Raw genomic sequence first — 26,350 nt, 5'->3', positions numbered from 1 at the left:
GGGCAAATTTGAAATGTGAGGGGGAAAATAATGCCCAGAAAAAAACATGCTGGCAGAACTTTGCACACACACATGCAAAGGAGGGAAAAAAAAAAAAAAAAAAAAAAAAGGACGATAATCCCATATGGGGATACCAAAAAGAAAGTGAGGAAATTATGAAAATATGGCAGAAGAATATGATAAAAAAATGTATTAATTTCCCCATTTTTGCTTCAATCTTTTAACGTGTAAATTTGGTTAAAAAAGGGGGCTAAGGACATAGCACTGTTTTATGCTTTTCTCACATTTGTTATTTTTCGCGGAACAGCATTTTTATTTGTTGCTGAGCGGATGGGGTGGGGAATTTTCACACTCCGTAACGCATAGTATGATATGCATATTGCCAATCGTATCACTTTTTTTTTTTTTTTTTGCCAAATATGGGCATCCCTTTTTCGCAATAAATAACACATTTTCGTGTCATTTTTTTTGTCATCTTTTTACTGGGTGAAAATGCGAATGTTCATTTCAGTTTCCTTTTAAGCGTAGTTTTACTGGAACCCCAGCAAAAGGAAAAAAAAAAAAAGGGGAAAGGAAAAATTTTCACGTGTAACACGCATATATTTGCATAATTGAACGGAAAATGTATGCGTAAAAAATTGCATATGCGTAATTATACAAAAAAAAAAAAATGTTAATTCGCGCCAGGAAAAAGGAAAAAAAGGAAAATACATCATTGAAGATATAATTACTTCCCCACCTTACAGATTAAAAAAAAAAGAAAAGAAAATAGTGGCATTTTAAATGGCACGGTTATGTCTTTGTCATATCAAAATGAAACTGTAACGTTTTTGATAAACAAAAATTCGGACATATCGACGGGAATGTATGAATAGCCCCAATTTACGAGACGCATAAAGGGTGAATGAACATGCACAGCATTGTGTATGTCTGTGTTTATACATTTGCGCAATTTTTTTTTTATTTTCCAACCATTGCACTTTTAATGGTTCTGTGCATTTGAGTTAGTTTTCCGCCCCTTCTGACTTTTCACCCTTTTTTTATTTGTTTCAGCGTGTTTGTTAAGGGTTGCGTAGGTTGGCAGACCCCGCGTTTGCAAACGTTAACGAATCGACATATGCGCGCGGATACGTCCATTTGTACAGCTACACTTATGCACTTGTTTTTGCACCGTATGCGTCCCTCCAAAGAGGAGTAGCGCAGTGTGGCACCCCGACGGAGAACACATAAAAGCCTTCCGCCCGTGTGCACGTCGCTACAAGCACATATGCATACACACGTGGAGTAGTCCCCACCCCGCAAAGGAGAAAACACTATGCATAATCCCAACAGGAGAAACTTTTCGAATATACAAAAGAAAAAAAACGTGAACCAAATTTTTCAAATAAGAAAAGACAGAACTGATCAAACTCCTTACACACACACAACATATAGTAGCGCGAAGCATCCCAATTCTATGGTTAATCCAAATTTTCCAACTAATGGAAATAGACGAAAGGAAATGAATGATGAAACTATATATGGTTACAGCAACAAAGAGGTTAAGAATACAATTTTAGACAAGGAAAATATGATAAAAAATAAACTTTATAACAACGCTAGCAGTGGATTGAAGAAGAAAAATTATTATGAAAAATTAAATGCTACCAATAATGAGGAAAAGGAATTTGTTAAGCCGAAAAACACCGTTCTGAGTGAACACATTGGTAAAAATTACGTCGACAAAAAGTATGGCGACAGTAACAATTTGACGAAGGATCGATCCAAGTTTCGAAGAATAGGTTACTATAATGAGGAGAATAATTTAAAAGCGAATTCAGCGTATGACGATGTGAATAATGCCGTGTCTAGTAAGGGTGCTGTCCCAAATATGAGTGGCAGCGCTCCGTATCGGAAGTTTAACGATTTAAAAGCACCTCCAAGTGGAAGTGGCGGCCACAAGACCGATGACCCTATGAACAGCGCGAAAGGTGGTGCCACGGAGGGGGCACATAGTCAGAAACAAAATTTCGATCCATTTGGAAAGAAGAATTTAATGTACACCAAAAGTAACAATGATCATAACGCGAATTATAACTACTCCAAAATGAACAGAAATCAGAACAAGTATGGCAATGCCGATTTTAGGGATCCTCCCCAGGGGACAGTTCCCATGGGGATAACAGGAGTAGCAATACAGGGGGCGGTACCACCACGACAACCTCAGCCCATTTCCTACATGGGAAGGGACAAACTATACCATAAAAATCAGAGCGAACAGAATACTAACCCCAATATGAATAACGTCATGGGTGGAAAGGGTATCTATAAAAACGATACACTAGCGCCAAAGGATAAAATCATGAATGAGGAGAATTTTATCGAAAATAACAAAATGAATGATAACGATGGAGCAGCTTGTTTGGGACATAACGAGTTCCAGAGGGATAAAAATGTTCCTAATAGTAGGGGCGCCATGATGAACCCAAAAAATGTATACAAAAAAGGAACAAACCATAGTAAGTATAGTGACGACATGGTTGTGGACCACGAAAGGGTGACTAATAATTACCCATTGAAACAGTATAACCCTAATATGAGAAGGAACCTATATGCCAATTATCCCAATGCGTCTAAAAATGAGAAAAATATGCCTCAGCATAAATACACCGTTGATAAGGATGGAAACAGAAAAAAGGAGCACCAGAATTTTTCCCTAAGTACCATAGACTCTAATTATTCTCATCAAAATGCTTTTGATAAAAAGTTTGGTTCTAAATTTGTCGACCCACATATGATGGATAGGATGGAAGGCGTTAAGGAAAACCCAGCTGACTTTAGTGCTCGCCTGGGTGAGGCCAAAGGAGATGGTAAAAAATATCCCAAAAGTTCAACTAACAATAATGAAAAGGGAATTAATTTATCAGACACAGGTGCGCCATTAGGCGGTAACGAGGAGGATGAATATGTTGACACAGGCGAATATAATCAATACCCACAATTGGTAGGTGTAGCCACCACCAATAGTTGCGTGAACAATAGTACAGGTGATAATAACGCTAAGCAGTCATTTAGGGAAGGCGGCGGTAATGCCAACTTGGGGGAGAAGCAAAGATTTTTTGACAGGGCAGATGTGAATGTTCCTTCGAAAAGTTACGAATATAATACAATCGATTCGGGGAAAGTTTCCCCAGAGTTTGGTAATGACAATACGAATATGATGACATGTGAGGGGAAATCCGGCAACGTGGAGAATGCAAATGATGTCGTCTCAAACGTGTCTTCGGTTAATGTGAGTGCAGCCAACCTGGCTAGTGTCAATAGAATGTCTAAGGGGAATACAGCTGGTAATACGCACCACAAGAGAGATAAGACTCTCCCTCAAAGTGTAAACCCGTATGGTAGTACCCCAAAGTATGAGGACGCCAAACAGGTTAGAAAACGTTCCAATAATATGCAAGGGACGTATAAAGGTATGAAAGCCACGATGTATGATCCTCCAAATGGTGAGGACTACCAGAGGTACCCCTCATCAGAGGATTACAATAATAGTAATAACCATGTGAACAATTTTTTTTACGAAAATGTGAATGACAACGAGGAGGAACTTATGAGCGAAAATGCGAATGAACATGTTGATTTGGATGAGAATGATTACAACCCGAGGAGGGAACATAATTATGCGAACCGAAAAATAAATTATAAGTACTACCCAGAGAGAAGTGTGAAGAGACTCCACCACGGTACCATGATGAATTACGCAAAGGACAGTAAAAAAAGAGGTTCATATGGCACTGCGTTTAGGACTTACTCAGGGGAGTATTACCCCGAGGAAGAATGCACGTCCCAGATGAACAGTGCCTATGAGGAGTACCCGGAGGAGGACTACCCCGATGTTTCCTACTCAGGTGCGCTTATGGGGCGATTTACCCAGCTTTGTGTTTAGCTTTGCATACATGCGCTCCTGTTTTTAACCTTGCATCTGCTGAGTGCATTCATCTGCTGTTGTTTACCCTACTCCCGTTAGACATGGAGAACCCTGAGGATACGCGAAATTACCAGCGGAGCTATTCGCACGACTCCAAAAGCGGTATGTTCATGAGGAATATGTGCGTCCTTCACAGTGGGGGGGATGGATAAATTGCGAGAAGGGCCAAGCTGTGACGGAATACACATATAGGTGCCCATATTGTGCACATTCCATTATATACATTTCGTTGCTTCCCATTCCATCCATTCTCATTTCTCCCCGTCGGAACTACAGAAAAAGGTGCGCTCACAATCATCAGACTACCAGCCGAGAACAAAAAACAAGTAAAAAAAAAAAAAAAGAACATAGTTAGTAATGGGAAGTCCTTAGTCGAAATGTATAGTACAGCCATTCCGATAAACGAACAAGTGGACCCCTATGCATTAAAGGCACTATCAAAGAACGAAAACTTAAATGAGAAAATATATGCACTCATTCCAAAGTCAGTGGTTGAGGTTAGTGAATATGACGATGTTACTCATGTTACTTTACAGTCTTCTTCTCCCCTTTTTGTTAATCAAAATGATAACGTGAAGCAGCACATTATAACCACCGCGTATCATCAGAAGAACGATGACATTCCTAATATCGCGTCTTGTGTCGTTCCGGAGTCGGATGAATCGTTGAAAGGTTTGCCTTTTCACGTGGTGGATGAAGAAGTCGCTTTGTGGGACTCGTCTTGTTTCATCGGGGAGGGATAATTATTCCTCCCTCGGTGTTACCGCTGCATTGAATATTTTATCGTTGGTTGTTTATTGTTATTTCCCTCCTTCCCCTTGTAGAGTCGCTGGAAAAATCGAAGGAGTCCCTAAGCGGAGGAGAAAACGATAAAAATGTAATGCACTCGTAGTTGTGAATCGGTGTTGTGGTGCCTACACAAATATATATGTATTCCTTTTACACATTTGGTGTTTCTTTTTTTGAACGCCCTCCCGCACAGCTGAAGTCCATAATCAGGGGAACGTCGCTCAGAAACAAAAGCGGATCATCGCTGAGCGTCAAGTTTATGTTATCGCAAGGAAAAAATGAAAATAAAAACAAGTCCCTAAAAGGGGAAGATAGTGAGAAAGAATTAAATAGAAAAATAGAAGATCACATCCTATCGGAAGAATTAAGAAATTTAAAAATTGACAAAAGCATTACGGAAAAAAAAAGGGCTTCGATATTTGATGAGCCGAAAACGAGACTAAGACAGGAAAAGAAAAGCGATCCAAATAATAAGGTCGTTTTGGATTCGAATAAAGTAAAAAATGCCACAGAAATTAAGTTAAAGAAAATTCAGCATGTTACTGGGTTGCTGGAAAAATATGACATACCGAACCCGTTCGAGAGTTACAGCATGGATCCTGTAGATTATTCCCAATTGGCTGGAAAGAATAACAGTGCAAAGTTGATGAGCCTGGCTCACATGGTAAGCTTCATAAGGGTGGACACACCTTTCCGATTTGTGCTTGCACGCTCTAATGGAAGTTAAGCACCGGGCGAATACACGCCCTAAATATTTTTCCCCCGTAGGTTTCAAACAACTACTACAAGTACATTTTAAAGAGCATGGAAAAGGAAGAAGTTAAGGAAGTCTTCAACGAGAAGCGGAAAAAAATGATCCTCAAATTGATAGCCTTGTTAGGCAACCAAATAAATTCAGAAATTAAGAAAAAGTTTTCAGAGGCCAATGCGGCAGACACTTCCAATGAAAGCGAACTGGTAGGTGCATATGGGCGAGAAAATGTGCGAGAAAAATCGTTGCGTGTGAATAAAACAAACGAGTGGAAAGTGTACAAATGTGTATTTCACCTCCGTTAATTTATTTAATTTTTGCAACATGTGCATGCATGAGGAGTGGATACGTGAAGACGCTTTTTGCACTTCCCACACGTGCCTGTTTAACGCCCGACCCGCAGAAGAAGGAAGACGATGTGAAGCCAAAAATGAGCCCAAAGGAAAGGGAAATAAAAGTTGAAGAACACAATTTGATATGTCAGTACTGGGAAAAACAGAGCGAATGTATGAGCATGCTAATAAAGGAGTGGAATAAGATTTGCGAAATTTTAGAGTCGATAAATGTAGACCCTAACAACATGGTTAGTTCTCTGATCTCCCTGTATGGTGAAAAAACTGTCAGCGATTTTCACCTGAGTTTCGACCAGATAAAGGAATCCAACATAGAGCTGGATGTGAACGTTGATGACATTTCCATTCCGAACATTGGGGAGCCGCCCGAGAATAAGTTCGACCCATCTGGACTGACCGTGGGGAGCTTGATTCAGGTAAAAATGAAATAACGCCATATAGTACTACATCTGATGACGTAAAGGTGCACAGTTGAATGAGGGGTGGTGGTGGTCATGATGGTAAAGCGTCCACCCAGGTTAAAGGTATAGATCGGGTCACTTATGTGCGATTTTCTTTTTCCCCTTTTTGAAGGACATGAAGTGGGATGTGGACCTGGAGTTCTCACTTAACCAAATAAGGGAAGAATGGAAAAATGAAAATAAGCAGAATAAGAAGCTGATACAGAAGAAGGTAAGGGATGGGTGGTCTACTCCCCATTGTGACATATTTCGTTTGGGTCATTCCCTTCGTGTGTGTGTCTTCTTCATTTTTGCTTCCTTGGATGCTCATTTGTCCCTTTGGGCCATTGAATTCTCCACATGGGTAACGTCCCCCCACGCATTTCCCCCAGATCGTCGAAGGAATAAAACACAGAATAGGACTCCTGGACTACCTGAACAATGTAGAAGCGAACTTAAACGCATTCGCCAAAATAATCGAAGGAAGGATGATATCGAATGATGACGTGAAAAGTCAGTTGAGGTCTATGCAGGACTTAAATGAGGATGGAATTTTGTCGAAACTTTTGGAAAACTTAGAATGTAATAAAATAGATATAAATGCAGATTCGTTTAGAACTCCGACGTCGTTTTTCATTTCGCACCATTTGCCTATGACTATGTGCTCACTGAGTGATAAGTCTAAAATGGACGACGTGGAGGAGAGGGAAGAAAATGGAAACAGCGATGGTGGGCAAGGTAGCCACAGTGAAGAAGGAGGCAGAAACAGTATTTGCGACGGAAGCGGAAATGGGAGTGGAAACGGAAGTGACAGCGGAAGCAGCAACGACAATGGCAAGGGTAATGATAACCACAGTGAGCATGAACAAAATGAAGAAAATGAAAAGAACTCTGATGAAAATATCAGTGAAGAAAAGCAAAGCGCCAGCGAAGACAACGCGTGAGTGAAGAGGGGGATAAGGTGACAAATTATGTTCCTTTCCCCCCGCGCATCTGCAAGCTTATATGTATGGATGGGCACAATTGCATAGACGCGTACGTTTATTAAGTCATTGCAGCATTCGTTACCTAGCCCATTCTCTTTTTTGTGTGTTTCCCCTTTGTTTTTTTTTGATTATTTTATCGCTATAACCATATTTTTTCCATTCAGATATTTGTGTGCTTGTGTTTTTTGTAACATCACTTTGCTCATTTTTAATGCCTCGAGCGATTCTGCAAGAGATCGTCTCTTCGTCGTTCGCCATTTCTCTGCGCCACTTTGCCCCCTTTTTAAATTCGCAATTTTTAGTACGTCCCCCTTGCGCAGGAAAGATGCCCACACGTGAACAAAAAAGTGTGTGTGTTTGCGTATTACGCATTTTCCATTTTTGCCTGTTCGTTTTTCACTATTTTTCCCCATTTTGCCTTCTTTTTTTTTGGTGTTAATTTATTAAATAGCGAAATGAATAATTAGATAGGGGAGGATATTCTCCCCCTCGCGGTGGTCTTTCAATACGCCTTTTCAGTACACGCTTTAATGCAGCCCGGGAGCCATACTGAGGGTTTATAAAAAGTGGGACCCTCCGTACACACTGTACGTATGTGTCATATGGGGGCGGACATTAATACACCTACTCGAGAGGCGAGGACCCTTCACATGCTCACTTTTTTTTGCTTCCCCCTGAATCGTGCAGGTTTTACATGCAACTCCTTTTACATTTTTTATATTTCTTTTCCTTTCGCTTTTTTTTTTTGTACCATTTTTAAGAATTTTTCTTTTTTTAATTAGGTTATGTTAAAACATATTTAGCGTTTCTCATTCATTTCCTCTGCGAACATGTCAGGGATTGTTAACTAATGTACATACTGTGTATGTTTGTGCAGAGTGAACAATTACTGCTTCCCCCTTTTTAAAAAAAAAATACGATGGGCACTGCGTTCGAAGCGACTGTTCCCAAGAAGTTATACAAAGTAGTAACAGTATAGCTGCAGTAGGTGATCACCACCCCCAACAATCTCCGTCCGCTGATCTGATAATTAACACGAATTTTTTTATTTTCTGTGGGGTTATGACACGTTTTCTTGGGAGATTAAATTATTCTAACGTGTTTCAGGGGTAAGAAAAAATTTAAGCAGTCGCAGGGAGTTTGAAAAAAGTTCGAGAAAGTCGGCCATAGTTAGCGGCAGTTAACGACAGTTAACGATAGTTTACAATAGTGTGGGATCACTTTATGATAACTTTTTACTTTTTTACGTTTTCGTGCGCGCCAAGTTGTGCCATTTATAAAACTTGGGCCTGCTGCTAAACTCTGCATAGAAGCCATAACAAATACTTTTTAAACGATGAAGGGATTCTGTGCTGACAATATTTCCTCGCAGAATTTGATGAAGTCCTCAGTTCAGAGGAGTATCAAAGCAACGGTACGTTCTCTTTTGGCTCTGTCGAAAGAAGGAAAAAAGAGCAACTGCGCTTGCAACGTTTTAGTTGGACCGCAGAATTGGACATTCTGCGGGGAAGATATGTTGACGCGGATCTAACAACATAGTTGGGCGCCTACCTGTGCTTCTAAATTAGTTATAACCCAGTTTTATGGAGCCCTCATGGTGGTTCTATCCGTACTCGTTGTACGTGATGTCCTGCGGATTCCCCTCCGCACAACCGTCCCATCGTGCACCCCTTTAGAGGCAAAACTTACACATAAATTAAACTCTTTTTTCCCCTGAAGATTTTAAAGCAATACCCTAAATTAGAAGATTTCATTGAGGATATATTTCCCAAAAAGGGATCCCTGTTTTTAGGAAAATGGTACTAAAAAAGGGGGAGGTTATCAAAATGGCCACCACCACTTTGTTCATTTTTTTATATTTTTTATTGTTATTAACTTACCCCAATGGACCGTACACGTGCAAACGCAACAAGTGTATGTTAGTCCATCCACCCTCCGCTACCTTTTACCTTTTTATAGCATAAACCACGTGACTGTAATTATTGGGAACAATGAGTTGCTCTTTTTTCAAATAAGGAATGGTCCTTGGATGCCCAACTTAAAATTAGTGCACAAATGTGAGAAGCAAATCGAGTTTTTTTTTTTACCACTTACGGGGCGCATAAAAAATTATATGAATCCCTACGCGTGCGTTTTTATAGAATTCGCTCCGAGTCCCCCACCGCGTAGACCCTCATTGTAGGCTCTACTTCTTACTGCTCCTGCTTGTACATATCCGTATGCTCATATATATGCCCCCCCGTGTAGACCCCTTCATGATGCCACAGATACAAGTTGACAAGGGAGCAATAAAAAACGTCCTACGTGGGTCGAATATAATGTGTCCAGGAGTTACATCCCCCGGTGGAAGGCTAGACGACGTGGAATCGAACACGGTGGTTGTAAGGATACATGTGCATACAGCAACAATATGTATGTACATGTATGGAAGAGCATATAGTGAAACAGGCGCGTTTCTCAGCACCTTCCTGTGAGTTCCATTTTTTTCCCCCTTTTTTATCGTAGCAAATTCGAGCGGAGGACAAAGAATTCGCGTGTGCCATAGGAATAACTACCATGTCATCAAAGGAAATGTACGGATAAGAGAGAATGCGACTATGTCCCTTTTCGCAAACCATTTGTACCCATCATACATAAACTTTTTTTTGTTTCCTTTTTAGCGTGGAGGTCAACAAGGATATCTGCATAGAAAATATACATTACCTGAATGATGGTTTGTGGAATTGCAAAATTGAGAATTAGCTGGCGGGGGGTTTGCTCACCAGATTGGGTAATCCTCTCCTGGTGTGTGCACGCCCGTCCTTAGTAGAAGAAAAAAGGAGGCATCAAAATATGAGCGGCTATTTGTAGGTATATTGGCAGCTTTTGTCATCTCCTTGCAGCTGCTTTTATTTGATTCGTTTGTATCAATTATTTTTGAAGCACAGTTTTGTAACGCATCAAATGGAGTGAAAGGCATTTGTGCCAGATTTCTCTTTTTCAATTTTATGCTGCGTTATATATGTGTATGTACATATTCAGGTGGTATTTGTTTTCGTTAAAGATATGTTCCTTTGGATATTAAATTTGGGCATATTTTTTTTTTTTTTTTTTCTTAAGCTTAATTCGTTTGTTCTTCATTTTAATGAAAATGTTTAGAGTTCGTTAACTTTAGTTCTTTGTTGAAAGCCGGCGGGCTGGATTTTCCCTTTGTTATTTTCCCCTGCATTTTGCGGCAAACATTCGTAAATTTGACGCTTTATTTTCGCATTATTATTTTGCTTCGACATGTTTATTTTTTCATGTTTGATTTGACTCTATTTCGCTATCTTTCATTTTAATGTGATAAAATTGGCATATAAACAATTTACTGGATGGGCAAACTGTCCTTGTGCTTGCGAGCGCCGAAATTTTCCTGCGGCCTCTTGAGGAGCGCCTCGAAGGGGCGTAATTTTGGCCAACGTGAGAACAAACGTGCAGCAAAAAAGGGAGCCCTTTTTTTTTTTTTTTAAAAAAAAAGAAAAGGCACAATTGACTTTAAATTTCTTCCTTACAATGCCAAGTATATGTACCAAATGGAAAGTACCAAAATAATAGGGGCAATTAAAAATCCGATAAAGAGTTCACGTTGCAAATTTCATTATAGTGACGGCGTAGCCTAATGGATAAGGCGTCGGTCTTCGGAACCGAAGATTGCGGGTTCGAGTCCCGTCGCCGTCTGAAAATTTTTTTTTCTTCCTACTCGTTGGATTGTAGCTTTATGTTCTACTTACGTGTAGTGCGCATTATCCGAACATATATGTTTGTGCTGTTTGTTTTTGTTATTTGTACCGGCGTGGAAAGTACACAGATAATTTTCGTGCTCCCTGGGCATAAATCTGTATACGAGGGGGAATACGTTTTGGCAGTAAGCTTTTTTTTTTTTTTTTCTGTTTGACCTACATGTGTCAAATCGGTTAGTGCAAATTTTCCAATTTTTTTTCTAAAGCGGATTACATTCTTCGTGAGTAAAGGACGGTAAGAAAAAATACATATTATTATTTGCCTCCATGGGGAGAGACCCCACGTAGTGGGGAAGTCAAAATGCAGTCTACATATGGGGGTAGCTAAGTAAGTGGTTATGGGGGGTTATGCATAAAAGGTTGGGTTCGTTCAAGGATCAGTTCTTTACACAAGGGAAGTTGTGCCTTTTTTTTTTTTTTTAAGGTACGCTGCGTCTCTACGAAATTAGAGCAAAAAAATAAGCTGCGCGGGAAGGTTCTGCATGTTTGCTTTACCGCAGTGGGAGACGGGGGAAGAAATTTCAAAAAAATAGGAAAAGGTAACTCCCGCTTGTTACGGTGACATATAATTGCATGGCGGGACTGTACGCGTGTATATAAGAACACGAATTGTATGTTTAGGGTTCCTTGTGCATGTGTACGCTTTGCAATGTTGCGTAACGTGGGAGGTAGGACCAGTAAATTTAAATTGCTCCCTACCATTTTTGGCAACACGGACGACTTGTCGCTTATAGGAAGTTATCCCCGCTTAGGGAAGACTTTTTTCCCTTTTTTTTTTTTTTTTTGTAATCTTGATTTTTTTCGCGCCCCTGTTATGTCCGCTTGGGGGGTGAGCGAAATATATAGGGCTTCCATGGTCGCCAAAGTAACTTAAGAGAGGGAAAAATTTTGTTCCCAGTGGGGCTTGGCTTCCCCCCCCTTTTTGAGAATGGGCGCTTCCCTGCGAGGACTCCGAGCAGGCTCTGCGCGTTCCCAAGGAAAAGGATCTTTCTATTTTTCCTTTCATTCCTTTTTTTTTCACCTTTTCTTTTTTTCCCTAATTTTGTCCTTCCCCCTTTTTTTTATTCTCAAACCAATCTTTGGTCCTTTAAATGTTCGCTCATGGTGCAAAAAAAAAAAAAAAAAAAAAAAAAAAAGAAAGGAAGGAAGGAAGGAAGGAAGAAAAAGAAAGAAAGAAAGGGGGAACTCACTAGAGGATGAGAATTAATCTGGAGAGCTTTTAAATCGGGTGAGTTGCTACACAAGCATGTGTTTCCCTCATCGTAGCTCGAAAGTTAGCACGCTGTGAATTTGTATGCAGATATTGCCAAATGGGGGATACGGAAATAAAAAAAGCAGAGTTAAGTGTAGATCAAGATGGATGAATAGGGTCCTCTTCCTTCTCCACCTCGTCCTCGTGAGCAGATGTTGTTACATTTTATAGTACCGTAAAAACTCTTTTGCGCTCACAAAATAGGTGAAAGAAAAAAAAAAAAGAAGGAAAAATGTCATGTTGCTCCCTACATTTTACGAATTTCGCACTTATTTATGTATTCACCCAGGGAAGAAACATTCCCCCTCTCACCCTTGGATGTTACATCCGACCGTAAGCTACATTCGTTCTTTGATGATGGCCTGGTGGAGTATTATTATTGGCATTTGTTCCTGTTCTTGTTGCTCTTTTGGGTGATCTATCATATATGGTGGAAACTTCTGTGGAATCTGCTATGGTTGAATCTGCTGTGGAGACGTCTGTTAATGTGTCGAATTCATTCCTGGCGGACCTTCTTCTTCTTTTTCTTCCTCCTCCAGAAGAGTGGTTACCAAACCAAGAAGACCATGGTTTATACTGAAGGGAAGGAAGAAGGAATGAAGGTTTCTAGGGGTGGTAGGTGGGTTGTTAGGTTGTTGTTGGAAGGAATGTTGTTGGGTTGGTGGAAGGGAAGATTGTTAGGGTTGGTGTAAGGAAGGGGTCTTAGGTGTGGTAGGTGGAAGGAATGTTGTTGGGGTGGTGGAAGGGAAGGTTGTTAAGGTGGTGGTTGGTGGAAGGGAAGGTTGTTAAGGTGGTGGTTGGTGGAAGGGAAGGTTGTTAGGTGGTAGGGTGGAAGGGAGGTTGTTAGGGTGGGTAGTGGAAGGAAGGTTGTTATGGGTGGTAGGTGGAAGGAAGGTTGTTAGTTCGGTTAAAGGAGGAAGGGAATTATATTCTTAATATTTAAATTTTAACTATAATTGTCATTATAATTTTACCTTATATAGCAGGAAAGGGACGAACGTTAATCCTAGGGTGCCCAAAATGGAAGAAATAGATGCTTTTGTTGTGGCAGAACGAACAGCTTCGTCTGATGAAATTGGTCCGGGCGTTATGAAACATGGAATATTGTCCTCTTCTATGTCTTGTGGTTTAGTTCCTGATTCACACTGTAATTTTGGTAGCATCAACGTACAGGAATCTTCATCGTCCTGATATGATTCTGTACAGTACGGATCATTACTCTTTTTACCTACCCCATCTGGGGATGCGCAATATTTTTTCAATTCTTTACATGCTGTTTCAATGTTCCTCCTGTAACTGGGCCATTTCACTTTACAGTCAGCCTTACCACTCTCTACATAATCCCGTATATCATTATAGTCATAATAATAATCGAATAATGTTTTCCTATGGAGGAAAATTTCTCTGTCAAGGTTCTCAGAGCAAATAAGTTTACATTCTCGACTTCCATTATCACCTTCAGTAGTACATTTAGTCTTTATAACTTCGCAAACCGCCTTCATGCAGCCCGCAAACTGGCCAGTTTTACTTGTGTCACTCTTCAGTGCGTCCCATATTTGTTCTCCAATCCAATAGTAAAGGAAATGCCATCGCCCCTTATATAGTGTATAGCCCTCGTACCCATGCAGTCCAGACACAAAACAGTAGGCATTCTTAATTTTATGCGCTCTTTCTCCTAGAATACTAGGTAAATCTAGACTAACGTGTGCACCCTGCGCGCAATCAGTCTCATATATCTTCTTGGTCCTAGAGAATGGATCATAGAACAATATTTCTGAAGGTAACTGTTTTGAAAGTGGTTCCTACAAATGTAATTGTCAAAGAAGTGAAAATAAGTAAGTGTACATGTTCCTCCATTTACTTTCAGTGATTCTATTCTATTGCGTACGGCATTTAGCGTACATCACGTCTATGCATGAACATGCTAAACAGACTTAAAATACTATAAATTCTTTTTTTACCCCTCCTGCTGACATTGTTTATGTATGTATTATTCATATATGGTAAATTTATATGTTAAAAAGGTTGTGTTAAAAGGTTGTGTTAAAAAGGGTTGTGTTAAAAAGGGTTGTGTTAAAAGGTTGTGTTAAAAGGTTGTGTTGCTGCTGTTGTTCCTGTTCAAATATATACACTTCCTGTATATGTATGTGGAATGTGAATTTTGTGTTAAAAGGTTTTGTTGTATATTTTCCTGTTGTATATATATGTGTATAATAATAGGCTTCTTCCTTCTTTAAAGAGGGTTGTGTTGTTCATATATTTAGGAAAAAAAGAAATGTATGCTTTGTGTTTATTTTATAATAATTATGAATATGAATATATGGAGCATCAAACTTTTAATTCTTCTTCCTTTAATTAGTGTATACACATATATTTTTCATATAATTCCTCGAACAGCAGCAGCGATACTTTATTATACATATATACATATGTATGTATGTCGAATTATGACAGGTATGTCGACTTATGACATGTATGTCGACTTACGACATGAATGCATGTCGAATTATTCTCTTTCTTTCTCTTTCTCCCCTTATTATTAAAGTACAAAAGGGAAGAACACAAAAAAAATATATATATATATTTACGAACAATATATATTTATGAGCAAAATATATATAAGAACAACTAAATGGAAAGAACGAAAAGGAAGGGTCACAGGAAGAGGAAGGAATCTTAAATTCCCATATGATCCTTTCCTTCATGCACTATATTATTAGATTGTATAAGATTCCTTAGAATACTGTACTATTATTTTATACAATTTTCAACATTCATATATATATATATATATATATATGTAATAATGTGATATCACTTTCCATTTCCTTTCCTTTTTACAAGGAATTTTCACATACATACATGTGTACCATTTACTTATTCCATATTTTACTAGTGTTGTGCTTTATTGCTGTACGTTACTTGAAGGAAGGAAGAGGTGAGGGGGAGGGGGACCATTGGCTAAAGAGTTGTTTAACGTACAATTATATATGTAATATATTCCTAACATATGGAGAGCGTTATTCTTTTCTACTCCCTTCCCGACTGCTTCCATATGTATGAGCATTTATTGAAAGCCTCTCAATTATATAGAGGGAAGTGTGCATATCCTATACCCCACCTAAAAAGTTGTCACCTCAAACCTCCCTACTCCTCTAAAACCATATTATATATTTCTCATATATTCATGTATTACATTTTACTTCATTCCTTCCGACGGTTACAACATTAAAATATCATTCATATATAATACATATTACACCCTTTCAACACTACCCTTACCAATTTAATCCTTATTATATTTTACATAACAAGGTGTTACACTTTTTTTTTAGTTTACAAGAGGTAGAAGACCTAAGTTGTCCGTAATTCCAAATATTTTGAATTACAGGAACTTCACGAGGTTTAAATGAGTAAATACATCGGGTATAAGAAGTCGGATTTAAGGTTTACGGGTTTAGGGCTTAGAGTTTAGGGTTTACGGTTTGGAGTTTAGGGTCCAGGGTTTAGGGGTCAGGGCGTAGGGCTTAGATTTAGAGTTTAGGCTTTACGTTTGAGGTTTTAGGGTTCGGCCTTTAGGGTTCAAAGATAAAGGTTCAGAGTTTGGTGTACGGGATGCGAGGCACGGGATTCAGGATTTAAGGTTCAGTGTTTTCGGTTCTTTATTTAGGGCTTAGAGTTCACAGTTTAAGGTTGAAAGTTGAGAGTTAGGGGTTCAGGATTTAGGATTTAGGACTTAGATTTTTAGGTTTGGCTATTAGTCTTCAGGCATTAAATTCTACAGTTACATTTCCTGAAGAACACCTTATCTGGTAAATATTGTCCGTGTAGAAGAAACCCTAATCCCTGAACCCTAAACCCTGAACCCCAAAACCTAAACCCTAAATCTAAGTCCTACACCCTGAACCCTAAACCCTGGACCCTAATCCCTAAACCCTAAACCCTGAACCCTAAACCCTAAACCCTAAACCCTAAACCCTAAACCCTAAACTACAAACCGTAAACCCTAAACTCTAAACCCTAAAGCCTAAATCCTAAACCCTAAACCCTAAACTCTAAGCCCTGAACCGTAAAATCCTGAATCCTCAAACCCTGAAGGGTAAAACCTGAATCCTCAAACCCTGAATCCTCAAACCCTGAATCCTCAAACCCTGAATCCTCAAACCCTGAATCCTCAAACCCTGAATCCTCAAACACTGAATCCTCAAACCCTGAACACTAAACACAAGCCCTGCACTCTGAACGCTAAATGTTAGACCTCTAAAACTAAGCCCTAAACCGTAAACCCTAAATCTTAAATCCTAAACAATGAAACCCTAAATCCTGAATCGTAGGCGCTGAACCCTAAACCGTGAACACTAAACCTAGATAATAAACGCAGATAATAAACCTAGATACTAAACCTAGACACTAAACCTACACACAAAAACCTGAACCCTGAAACTCTAATCCTTAAAACCTAGACCCTCAAACCCATAATCTAAACTCTGAAACCTATAACCTAAACCCTAAACCCTAAATCCAAAGCCCCAGGAGCTAAACCCTATATGCTGAACCCTAAACACTGAATCCTAAACACTGAACCCTAAACACTGAACCCTAAACCCTAAAGGCAGAATTCCTAGAACCTAAGCATTGAAATCCTAAACTTTAAATCTTTAATTCTTGGTGCAAGGTACATTCTGTATATAAATGAACTATCGGTAACATAATTATGAATGAAGGGAGGAATATAAGGTGTGAAGTGGATTATAAAATATACTATAGATTAAGAAGAGCGTAAAAATGGAAGTCAGATAATATAATATATATATTCTGTTTAAGTTGTTTATAGTGTAATTATAAGGAAAGGTGTAAAAGAGGAAGAGGCTGTAATTTATTATAACAATGCTATTATAACTGTGAAAGAGAGAAGGGTTCTTCTAGAGCAGCTATATACTGCAGGAATGTGCGTGCACACCAACAGAAACAGAATTTTCACTCTCTCTTTTGAACAAAATGAATATATATTTTTGTACTGAACTCCTCTTATTTATTTTGTAAATGTGCACTCTTCCCTGAGCATATAGAAGAATGTGCACATTGTACGAAAAGCTAGAAGGGTATAGGGAAGAGTGTGATCCTTTTTTTTGTTTGAATTATGCAATACGTGCATGTATTAACAATTTTTGAATTAACTCTCCCCTTTAAACATAACAATAAAATGTAAAAGTATGTAGTACATGTGAAAATTTTTCATCAAATAGAAAAAAGGTGTGCTTATATACATAATAAGAGAGAAGTGTACATAATAATAATATAATATTCCAAACGAACAAGCATGCACAATGTACACAGAATGTGCACAAAGAAATATAATGCACAAAAATATAATACATAGGTACACAGATTGAAAATAAGGAGGAGTTTGATTCCTTCGATCCATTATTTTTTTATTCTTTGCTTGTTCGTTCATTAGTACGCCCGCTCTTAGCCTTACCTTAATAAAATGTCCCTAATGATTTAGCACGTACGTATGTAGTGTGTGTAATCATAATTGGAAAGTGAAGGATTACGCATCTTTATTAAGAAAGGAGGAAGTAGTACAAAAATTTGATACATATATATACTTCTTAATGTTGAGCCCCACTTGGAATATATAAGTGAAAAAGTGTTAGCATATTTATTTATATTCCCTTCATGAATAAATAAGGGAAGCAACTTCCATAGAAATTTACTATATACAAGAATATATACACACAATGAGTCCAGGGGTAAGTAACAACACTGAAGGGACCTGTTGCTTCCCTTCCTTCCACCCTACCACCCCTAACACAACTTTCCTTCCTTCTTACAACATAGACATTTATATATATAATGTATGTATAGTAATTTGTGCATAGTGCAGTAAATAATAATATGGAAAGAATGCACACATATAGAAATATCCATTTTTTACACATGTTCCATTTCATATTACCAATTATATTTTTAGCAGGGTCAAGCTCCATTTTCATTACCCTCAGATGACATATATGCTAAATTCGAAGCGGAAAGAGAAGGAAGAAGTTGTACTTTTCGGGGGGGACGGAAGAACCCTAGTGATCTGGAAGGAGAAGTGAAAAATTCATTGCACTCGTACCAAGGGCAAAATTGGGATGTGGCTAGTAAAATTGCAAAAAACTACTGTTCCGTATGTAACGATCGGAATGAAGATTTCATTTCTCTGGGCGATTATGATCGTTGTGCCTTCTTCTACTATTGGTTAGGTGACAAAGTAAAAGTGAAATTTAAAACAGAAGGCTATTTTAAACTGGTTATGAAGGCAATTTATGATAAACTGAAGAGTTTCCCATGTGGAATTGAATGCTCTGAAATATACTCTAATATTGCCGAAGACAGATTCGAAAAGGCTAAGGAGGTATTTGATTGGTATTATAACCATAGTAAAATACAAAATGGCGAGGAATGTTATAATTATTACAATATTGACAAATGGAGGTATTCTTTCCAGGCAGCTGAAACAGCATATTCACAGTTGATTTCATATTGCATAAACGCTGGGGGAGAACCATATTGTGAAGAATATAACAAGAGAAATGGGAGCAAGGAATATGGGAAACCACAGGAATTAACTTGCCAACCTGGTGAGAACGTCAAAGCAGCATCAGCGACATCAGCAGCGGCAGGAGCATCACAGGTTGGTCCCCTCCTTACGTAGCGTGTATGCATACAATATTATAAATATTATGAATATAATGAATATAATATGCATAAAATACTGTATGCATAATAAAAGAGGAATGTAGAAATGCACATAGAAAGCACTTATATATATATATGTTACTATTCCCTATGTCACCAATTCTATATATTTTCTTAGGGGAAAGAAGGTACAATTACATTGCCCTCAGAGGGAGTGTACGATAGATTAAAAGGGAGACCTGACTGCTCCGGGCAGGATAGGAAGCAGCCGTACTGCGAACAGAGCGTAAGGACTAATGTGTTGAACGTATTGGACGTTTGGAGCAATGGTGTATTAAAGAATGAGACCTTGGCCAATAAAATTATAAAAAACTATTATAACTCATGTAACATGAAGAAGGACAGCCCATCCTACTATGACCCCTGTTACTTCTTCTATTATTGGTTAGGTGATAAAATAAATAACGAAAAATTTCAGACAGTAATCCAGTTTTCACCGCTTATGGAGGCAATTTACGAACAACTCAAGCTTTTCCAATGCAAGAATAACTGCACTAATTTATACGGAAGTATTTTTAAGGATCGTTTCAAAAAGGCCAAAATAATACACGACTATTACTATAACTATAAGAAATTAATAGGGACGAAAGAGTGTCACAATTATTGCAAGGAGGAAAAGTGCACAGAGGCGTACGACGATGCTAAATCAGCACATTCGGAGTTAAGTCGAAATTGCCCAGGAACTGGCGGGGATACATATTGTACCGCATTTAACAGTGGGAAGAACAGGGAGGATGGGGAATTCTCCCAACCGAAGGAACTACCAACATTAGCATGCCCTGAAACAGGACCATCACCATCTTTAAGATCTGCATCAGGTAAGACAAATAAAAAAAAGGAAGTAGGGCAAGTGAAGGGAGCACATAATAAAAAATATGTCTATAATTAGGAATATATATTATTATTATTGCACAGAAAAGAGGAATGTCGAACACATGCAAAAAAAGGGAAGCACCTGCACCCCACAGGTGGTGCACCCCTGTTATGGGTGCACATGTACCTCCACCCCATCCTAGGAGGAGCACATACCATCCTAGGTTGATAATATTTTCTTCATTATATTTTGAACACACATTTTGCATAATTTTTTATTATTCATTATTTAGAACCAAAAGGTGAAAAAGGTGATACGGGTGAAACAGGTCCCGCAGGTCCAGTAGGTCCAGTTGGTGCACGTGGACCCGCAGGTCCACAGGGTCCAAGGGGTGATAAGGGTGAAACAGATGAGCAGGGTCCAGGTGCTTTTCCAGCTGTAGGTGGTGTTCCAGGGGTAGGTGGTATTGTTGGTGCTGGTACTCCGGCTGCGGCGGCTGCCGCTGCTGCAGCAGTATCTTCAGGGGGACAACTACAATCCAAAGCGGTGCGGACACTCCCAGAAATAGCGGAAACCTCTTCCACCTTTCCCACCACTGCAACCATCTCTTCTGGAGCTGCCGTAGCAGTAGCAATTCCATTAATTGCTTCCCTCTTATACAAGGTAAGTTATAATTATCATTAAGTTGAAAATATGAGTAATAACAATATTATTCATATTTACTCTCTTTTATATGTGCAGTAGGAAATGAGGAACAATGTGCTGCATTATATATATATACATGTGTTCCATTATATATATACATATGTGTGACACACATATGCTACTAATGCCTTCGACCTTCCCTTTTTTTTTTATTTTAGTATACCAATTTATTTTCTGGATTACGTAATTCTTTTTTTGGAGGGGGAAGTAGCAGCAACAGTAGAGGAAGTGGAAGAAAAAAAAGGGAAGGGAGTTTCCTTAGAAGAGAAATTAATGAGTTTGGGGAAGATTCTATCGAATATTCAACAACCATTGGTTCGACAGCAACAGGTTCAATAACGGACCCATCTGAATATTCTGTCCCATATGTTAGATAATTTCTTTCTTTTAAAAAAGAAGAAGAAATAAGAAGGAAAGCAAAGGAAAGGAAAAGTAAGGAAAAAAAAAAAAATTAAAGCCAATTAATGAGTTTGGGGTTGTGTGTAGGATTTCGCATTTTAGTGCTGTGTGTGTGTAGGATTTCGCATTGTAGGGGTGTCTGTGTGTAGGATTTCACACTTAAAGTAAAGGTTTTAGGGTGTTAGGACAATGGTGTGGCCTGGTATTTAGCTGTTTCATGATATAAGATAAGCAATATGGCCTGCTACCTTAGCCACCCCAGGGGTGGGGGGATTATGCCCGAAGGGTGTATAAGAAAAGAAAAAGAAAAAGAAAAGAAAAAAAAAAGAAAAAGAGAAGAAGAAAAAAAAAAACAAGGAAAGAAAAAAGAAGGGATACCAACTACTTGAGTCTGTTGGAACGCACATTCGTAAATAGTGTTTTTTGTTGTTATTTTATTATTTTTTTTTCTTTTTTTTATTAAATATATTTATGTGCACATGTGTATAAAATTTGTCGCCCCTCTACATTCCATACCCCCCAAAAGTGGTTCTTTGTTGTTCCCTTAGATATATTTTATTATAGGTCTTGGGGGAAGGGTACAGATTCCTTTGCAGGTGTTACATGCGATGATAACTAATATTTTTTCTGTTCTCTCTTCTCCTATTGTCCCTTCCTCCTGTAGGTGGGACATTATATATGGTAGAAGCATCCGTTAATTCGCTCACTGATTGTTCTGTGGAATATTCCGTGGAGGTGTCGTTCTCTGTTATTGTGTCAACGTCTCTTTCAACTGAATTTGTTGTTGTTCTTCTTCTTTTTCTTCTATTTTTGTTCTTACTGCTTCCCCCAAAGGAGTTTTTTATTCCAGAGAATAAAGAAGTGTACTAATAGGGGAAAGAAGAAAGAGGGCAAGGGAAGGCGCAAAGCAAGGGGAAGAAAGAAGAAAGGAGGAGAGTGTGTACTATGCTGAACATATATATAACACATATATATTAACATTTATTATTCAGAGGAATGAAAATATAAGTACATTACATTATTTATATTTCAAAACACTGAAAATATTACTTTATATAAAAAGAATGCAGCAATTGTTGGTAATCCTAATGCACCTATTACAGAGGATACGATGGCGGTAGGAGTGCTATTCACAGAGGAGCCTGTAGGGGATCGTGCATCGTCTACAGATTCTTCTCTACATGCTTCATTACATTTTGCTTTTAGTGGTTTCTCCTTTCCGTAATTATTAAACATTTCTTTAAATGGGCCACAATAGTTCTCTTTATCAAGTGTCCCGTTACAGTTTTCATATACTTCTTCATACGATGAATAATTCTTTTCCAAGTGCTTCTTACATTCACAATTACAAGGAGGGGTACCATCGTCATCTGTATCCGATTCCTCTAAGACATCCCCTACATCACTCTTTATTTTGTCGTAGTCCATATAATATTCATATGCTTTTTTCAATTTGTAGAATGTGCCTCTCTCGATATTGTTCGTGCATACTTCTCCATACGTATATACTGTGTACACCTTCTTCAGTGTATTGTAAATTTTATTCATAACTTCTGCAAACGAAGTACTATTTCCTAATTTCTCCGGTATCTTATTCCCAATCCAGAAATATAGGAAATAATATGTAACATTATTCACTTTCTTGTTTTCATGCGCATTAATTGCCTTACACCAAGCTTTTGCAATTTTATCAGCATCTCCCGTAATATATTCATACGTGCTTAATTCAGCGCTCAATTTATTTTTTACTTCTTCCCATTGACACACAGGTGTATTGTCGTCTTCGCCCCTGTCCACAGTGCTCTCTACTCCCTCCTCGAACGATTGGTATATTCCTGTTGAAGGTAAATCTTCAACATTGCATTCCTATAAATATAGTTCATATGGGTGCATATATTTTCCCATGAACTTTTACAACATCCCTACTGTATTACACATACATAAGTATATGTAAAATATTCATATATCTGCGCATTTTGAAGGAGGATGTTGTTCATCTTGAATGATCAGGGGATTTTGTTCCCTCCCCTTCCTTCTCATTCGGAAGTACCTTTTCCTTCCCCCGTTGTCTTCCTTCCCTCCTTAGACATCCTTCCTTCCCTTTCTTAGAACCTTCCTTCCACCCTACCACCCACCTAACAACCTTCCTTCCACCTCTAACAACCAACCTACCACCACAACAACAACCCACTCACCTACCCACCTAACAACCCATCTACCAAATAACAACCCACCTACCACCTATCACTACACTAACAGCACACCTACCACCCCTAACAATCATCCTTTACTTCCATCCTTAGACCCTCCTTAGAACCTTCCTTACACCCTTCCAAGGGAATTTTACTTGCCCGCCTTTTCCTTTCCCCTAGGAAAGTTGTTCCCTTCCTTCTTTAGGAAGGAGAAGGAATGTTACTTCCTTCCCGCCCCTATAGGTGGAAGGATGTTGTTCTTTTCTCCTCTAGGAAATTGTTAACATTCCTTGTCTATTTATAGGGGAAAATTTCCCCTTATTTCTTTGTACCTCGTCGGATTCCTCCACTTCTGGCGAATGAACTGGGTCGTCTGAAGCTGAAATTCTATCTTCCTCTTCCTGTACTGGAGTACATGTTATTTCCTTCGGTTGGGCATATTCCATCCCTTCCTTTTTTCCTTTGAAATTTGTACAATATGTACCAGACTCATCACCTTCACACATAACACCTAATAACCTGTGTGCATCCTGAGCTTCCGTCAGGTTAAGATTATAATTCAAATCGCACGAAGGTCCCTTATTTCCTGTTTGTTTCATTAAGCCTTCATAGTTATAGTTGTAATCGAATAGTTTTTTACTATTGTGAAAAATATCCCAGTTAATATCATAGAACACATTAATGCAATTAGTCCTCCAATCACCTTGCGGCAGTTTACTATAAATTGCCTGCATAGCCTTTTCGAGTGTTACATCCTTTCCTAATTTTCCATTTATTTTTTCGCCTAACCAATAATAAAAGAAGTTCCAAGGCTCACAGTCGCGTTTTCCCTCGTCCTGCCACATTCTATATGCTCGACACCATCCTTTTGTAATTTTACTGGAAAAGTTCTCCTCTTTAATTCCTTGTTTCCTTATTTCGGGCCCTATCGTGTCATTCAGATTTTTCCCGTATTCTTCTATCTTTGATCCTTGGAGACACGGCCGACGTCCCCTTTTGTCTAATGCATTGTATATTTTCTGTGAGGGTAATTTAACTGAAGCTCCTTCCTTCCCCTAAAGATACAATTGACAGAACATATAAGTATGTATTCTCATAAGAACATGTATATGCATTTTTACCTTTTCAAATTTATTACACTACGAATAAAATATTATATACATGATATATATAATTGTTCATTTTGTAAGAAGGAACGTTGTTAGGTGGTAGGTGGGTTGTTAGGGGGGTGGTAGGTGGAAGGAAGATTGTTATGGGTGGAGATAAGCAGTGTTAGGGGATGAAAGAAGTAAGTTTAAGGAAGGAAGAAAGTTGGGTCTAAGTAGGGAAGGAGGTGGTCTAAGGAGGAGGAAAGGAAGGAGGTTCTAAGGAAAGAAGGAAAGAAGGAATCAGGACGGAAGGAAGGAGGAGTAAGGAAAGGATCCCTTCAGTGTGTTCCTTACCCTTCCACTCATTGTTGTATGTATACATTCACTCTACACATTCCTTTTGTACATGCACTCAACATGGAAAAAAATTTCAATTGAAAGTTGCCTTCCTTCTACTTCCTTCGCTTGCTTCCTTCCTTCTTTATTTATTCATGAAAGAATAAGCATATTTATGTGAGATTTTTCATTTTATATATTCTGAAAGGCTTATCATTAAAAGGTATATATATCAAATTTTTACCTTCCCCCTTTTAAAAATGAGTTATCCTTAACTTTCCAAACTATGATAATGCACTATACGTATGCATTCCACACTACCATATGTGCATATATAGTTAATTCCAAAAAAATATGTACAAAATATTATGAAATTACCAAAGTGAAAGAGAAAAAAAAAAAAAATGTCAAACTTTAATCTCAAATTTGTTTATCTATTCACTTTATTTAACACACACTACACAACCGTGAACTGTGTACAATTATTCGTATCCTTTTACTACAACTACATTATGTGCACCTTCCCTTTCCTTTTATGTATTATTTTATCCTCCATTGGCACAAAGGCTGGGCTTAAAGGAAAAAAAAATTTCATTTAGGCTTAATTCATATTACTCGCTTTATTTTTTCTTCCTTTGCGTCAAATATATAATAAATAGTTCATTTACATTAGATGTACAACTTCTGCCTAGGTGAGTTATCATCTTTCCCTAATTCGCATTACACTTTATATACTAATTTCCCTTTCTCCCTTTTTTCCTTCCCTCCTCATTCATTACTTCTACTTTACTCACTCCCTTCTTTTTACTTCCTTTACTTCCCCACTCGTTCACCCTCCCTCTAACCCTAAATGCGAAATCCAACACCCTACTTGGGATACCCTATACTCACTTCCTTCCCCCTCAACAACTCCTTCACTCTTATTCCTTCCACACTCCTATCATAACTCTCATTCTTTCACATACTTTCCTTCACTTATCTTCCTAAGATCTCATTCCTTCACTTTTTTTTTTTTTTTGCCTTCTTTCCTACTTATTCCTTCTAATTCCTTCTTTCCCTCATTTCCTTCTTATTCCTTCCTTTCTTCCACCCTTAGACCCTCCATCCTTCTTTTTTACTTACTTTACTCTTCCTTTTCCTTCCTTTCATTCTCCTATCCCCATCCTTAGACATCTTTTCCTTCCATTAAACCATCCTTCGTTCCACCCCCTAACAACCTTCCTTCTTTCCACCAACCACCCCTAACAATCCTCCTTCCACCCCTAAACAATCTTCCTTCCCACACCTTAAGAATCTTTCATTCTGCCTCCCCTAACAACCTTCCCATCCACCAAGCACCACTCTAACAAACTTCCTTCCACCTACCACCACCCATAACAACCTTCCTTCCATCTGACTCCACCCTACTTTTAACCCCCTCCCCCCTTAGATGCTTTCTTCCAATCCCTTCTCTGCTAACCTTTTCCTTCCTTGGGACCCTTTCTTTCCTTCCTTAGACCCTTCCTTTCTTTTCTTTCCTTTCTTTCTTCTTAACTTTCTTTCTTTTATTTTCTTTCTTTTCATTTCATTCTTTTATTTCCTTCTTTCTTTTTTCCCCCTCTTTCCCCCTTACATTCTATTCTCCTTTCTTCAGCGTTCACGTCCCTGGGTCCATGGTTCAGCGTTTAGGCTTTAGGGTTTAGGCTTCGGGCTTTAGGGCTTAGGTTTCTGGGATCATGTTTTCTGGGTTTTAGGGTTCAGGGTCTAAGGGTTCAGGGTTCAGTGTTCAGGGTT

At 38.6% G+C, this 26,350-nt stretch overlaps 2 protein-coding genes and 1 non-coding gene across 3 annotated transcripts; all 3 read left to right on the top strand.

The window, feature by feature from the left end:
- Positions 1–1,315: 1,315 nt before the first annotated feature.
- PCOAH_00028640 (Uncharacterized protein) lies at positions 1,316–7,244 on the top strand (the record flags this gene model as incomplete). Its single annotated transcript, XM_020059668.1, has 9 exons — positions 1,316–3,887; positions 4,007–4,069; positions 4,244–4,639; positions 4,792–4,844; positions 4,950–5,420; positions 5,525–5,713; positions 5,911–6,276; positions 6,434–6,532; positions 6,693–7,244. The coding sequence occupies 9 exons, from the start codon at positions 1,316–1,318 to the stop codon at positions 7,242–7,244; spliced, it is 4,761 nt and encodes a 1,586-aa protein (XP_019915346.1).
- Positions 7,245–8,397: 1,153 nt separating this feature from the next.
- On the top strand, positions 8,398–10,028 carry PCOAH_00028630 (Cell cycle regulator protein; the record flags this gene model as incomplete). Its single annotated transcript, XM_020059667.1, has 6 exons — positions 8,398–8,700; positions 9,006–9,085; positions 9,246–9,343; positions 9,534–9,667; positions 9,792–9,859; positions 9,947–10,028. The coding sequence occupies 6 exons, from the start codon at positions 8,623–8,625 to the stop codon at positions 10,026–10,028; spliced, it is 540 nt and encodes a 179-aa protein (XP_019915247.1).
- Positions 10,029–10,912: 884 nt separating this feature from the next.
- Positions 10,913–10,985, top strand: Arg_TCG (the record flags this gene model as incomplete). Its single annotated transcript has 1 exon — positions 10,913–10,985. It is a non-coding gene; the product is annotated as a tRNA-Arg (tRNA).
- Between the last annotated feature and the right edge of the window lie 15,365 nt (positions 10,986–26,350).

Source organism: Plasmodium coatneyi, chromosome 10 (assembly GCF_001680005.1).
Source record: "Plasmodium coatneyi strain Hackeri chromosome 10, complete sequence".
Classification (NCBI taxonomy): Eukaryota; Apicomplexa; class Aconoidasida; order Haemosporida; family Plasmodiidae; genus Plasmodium; species Plasmodium coatneyi.
Note: the sequence above shows the minus strand (reverse complement) of the source record. Positions and strands in the feature narration are given on the sequence as shown.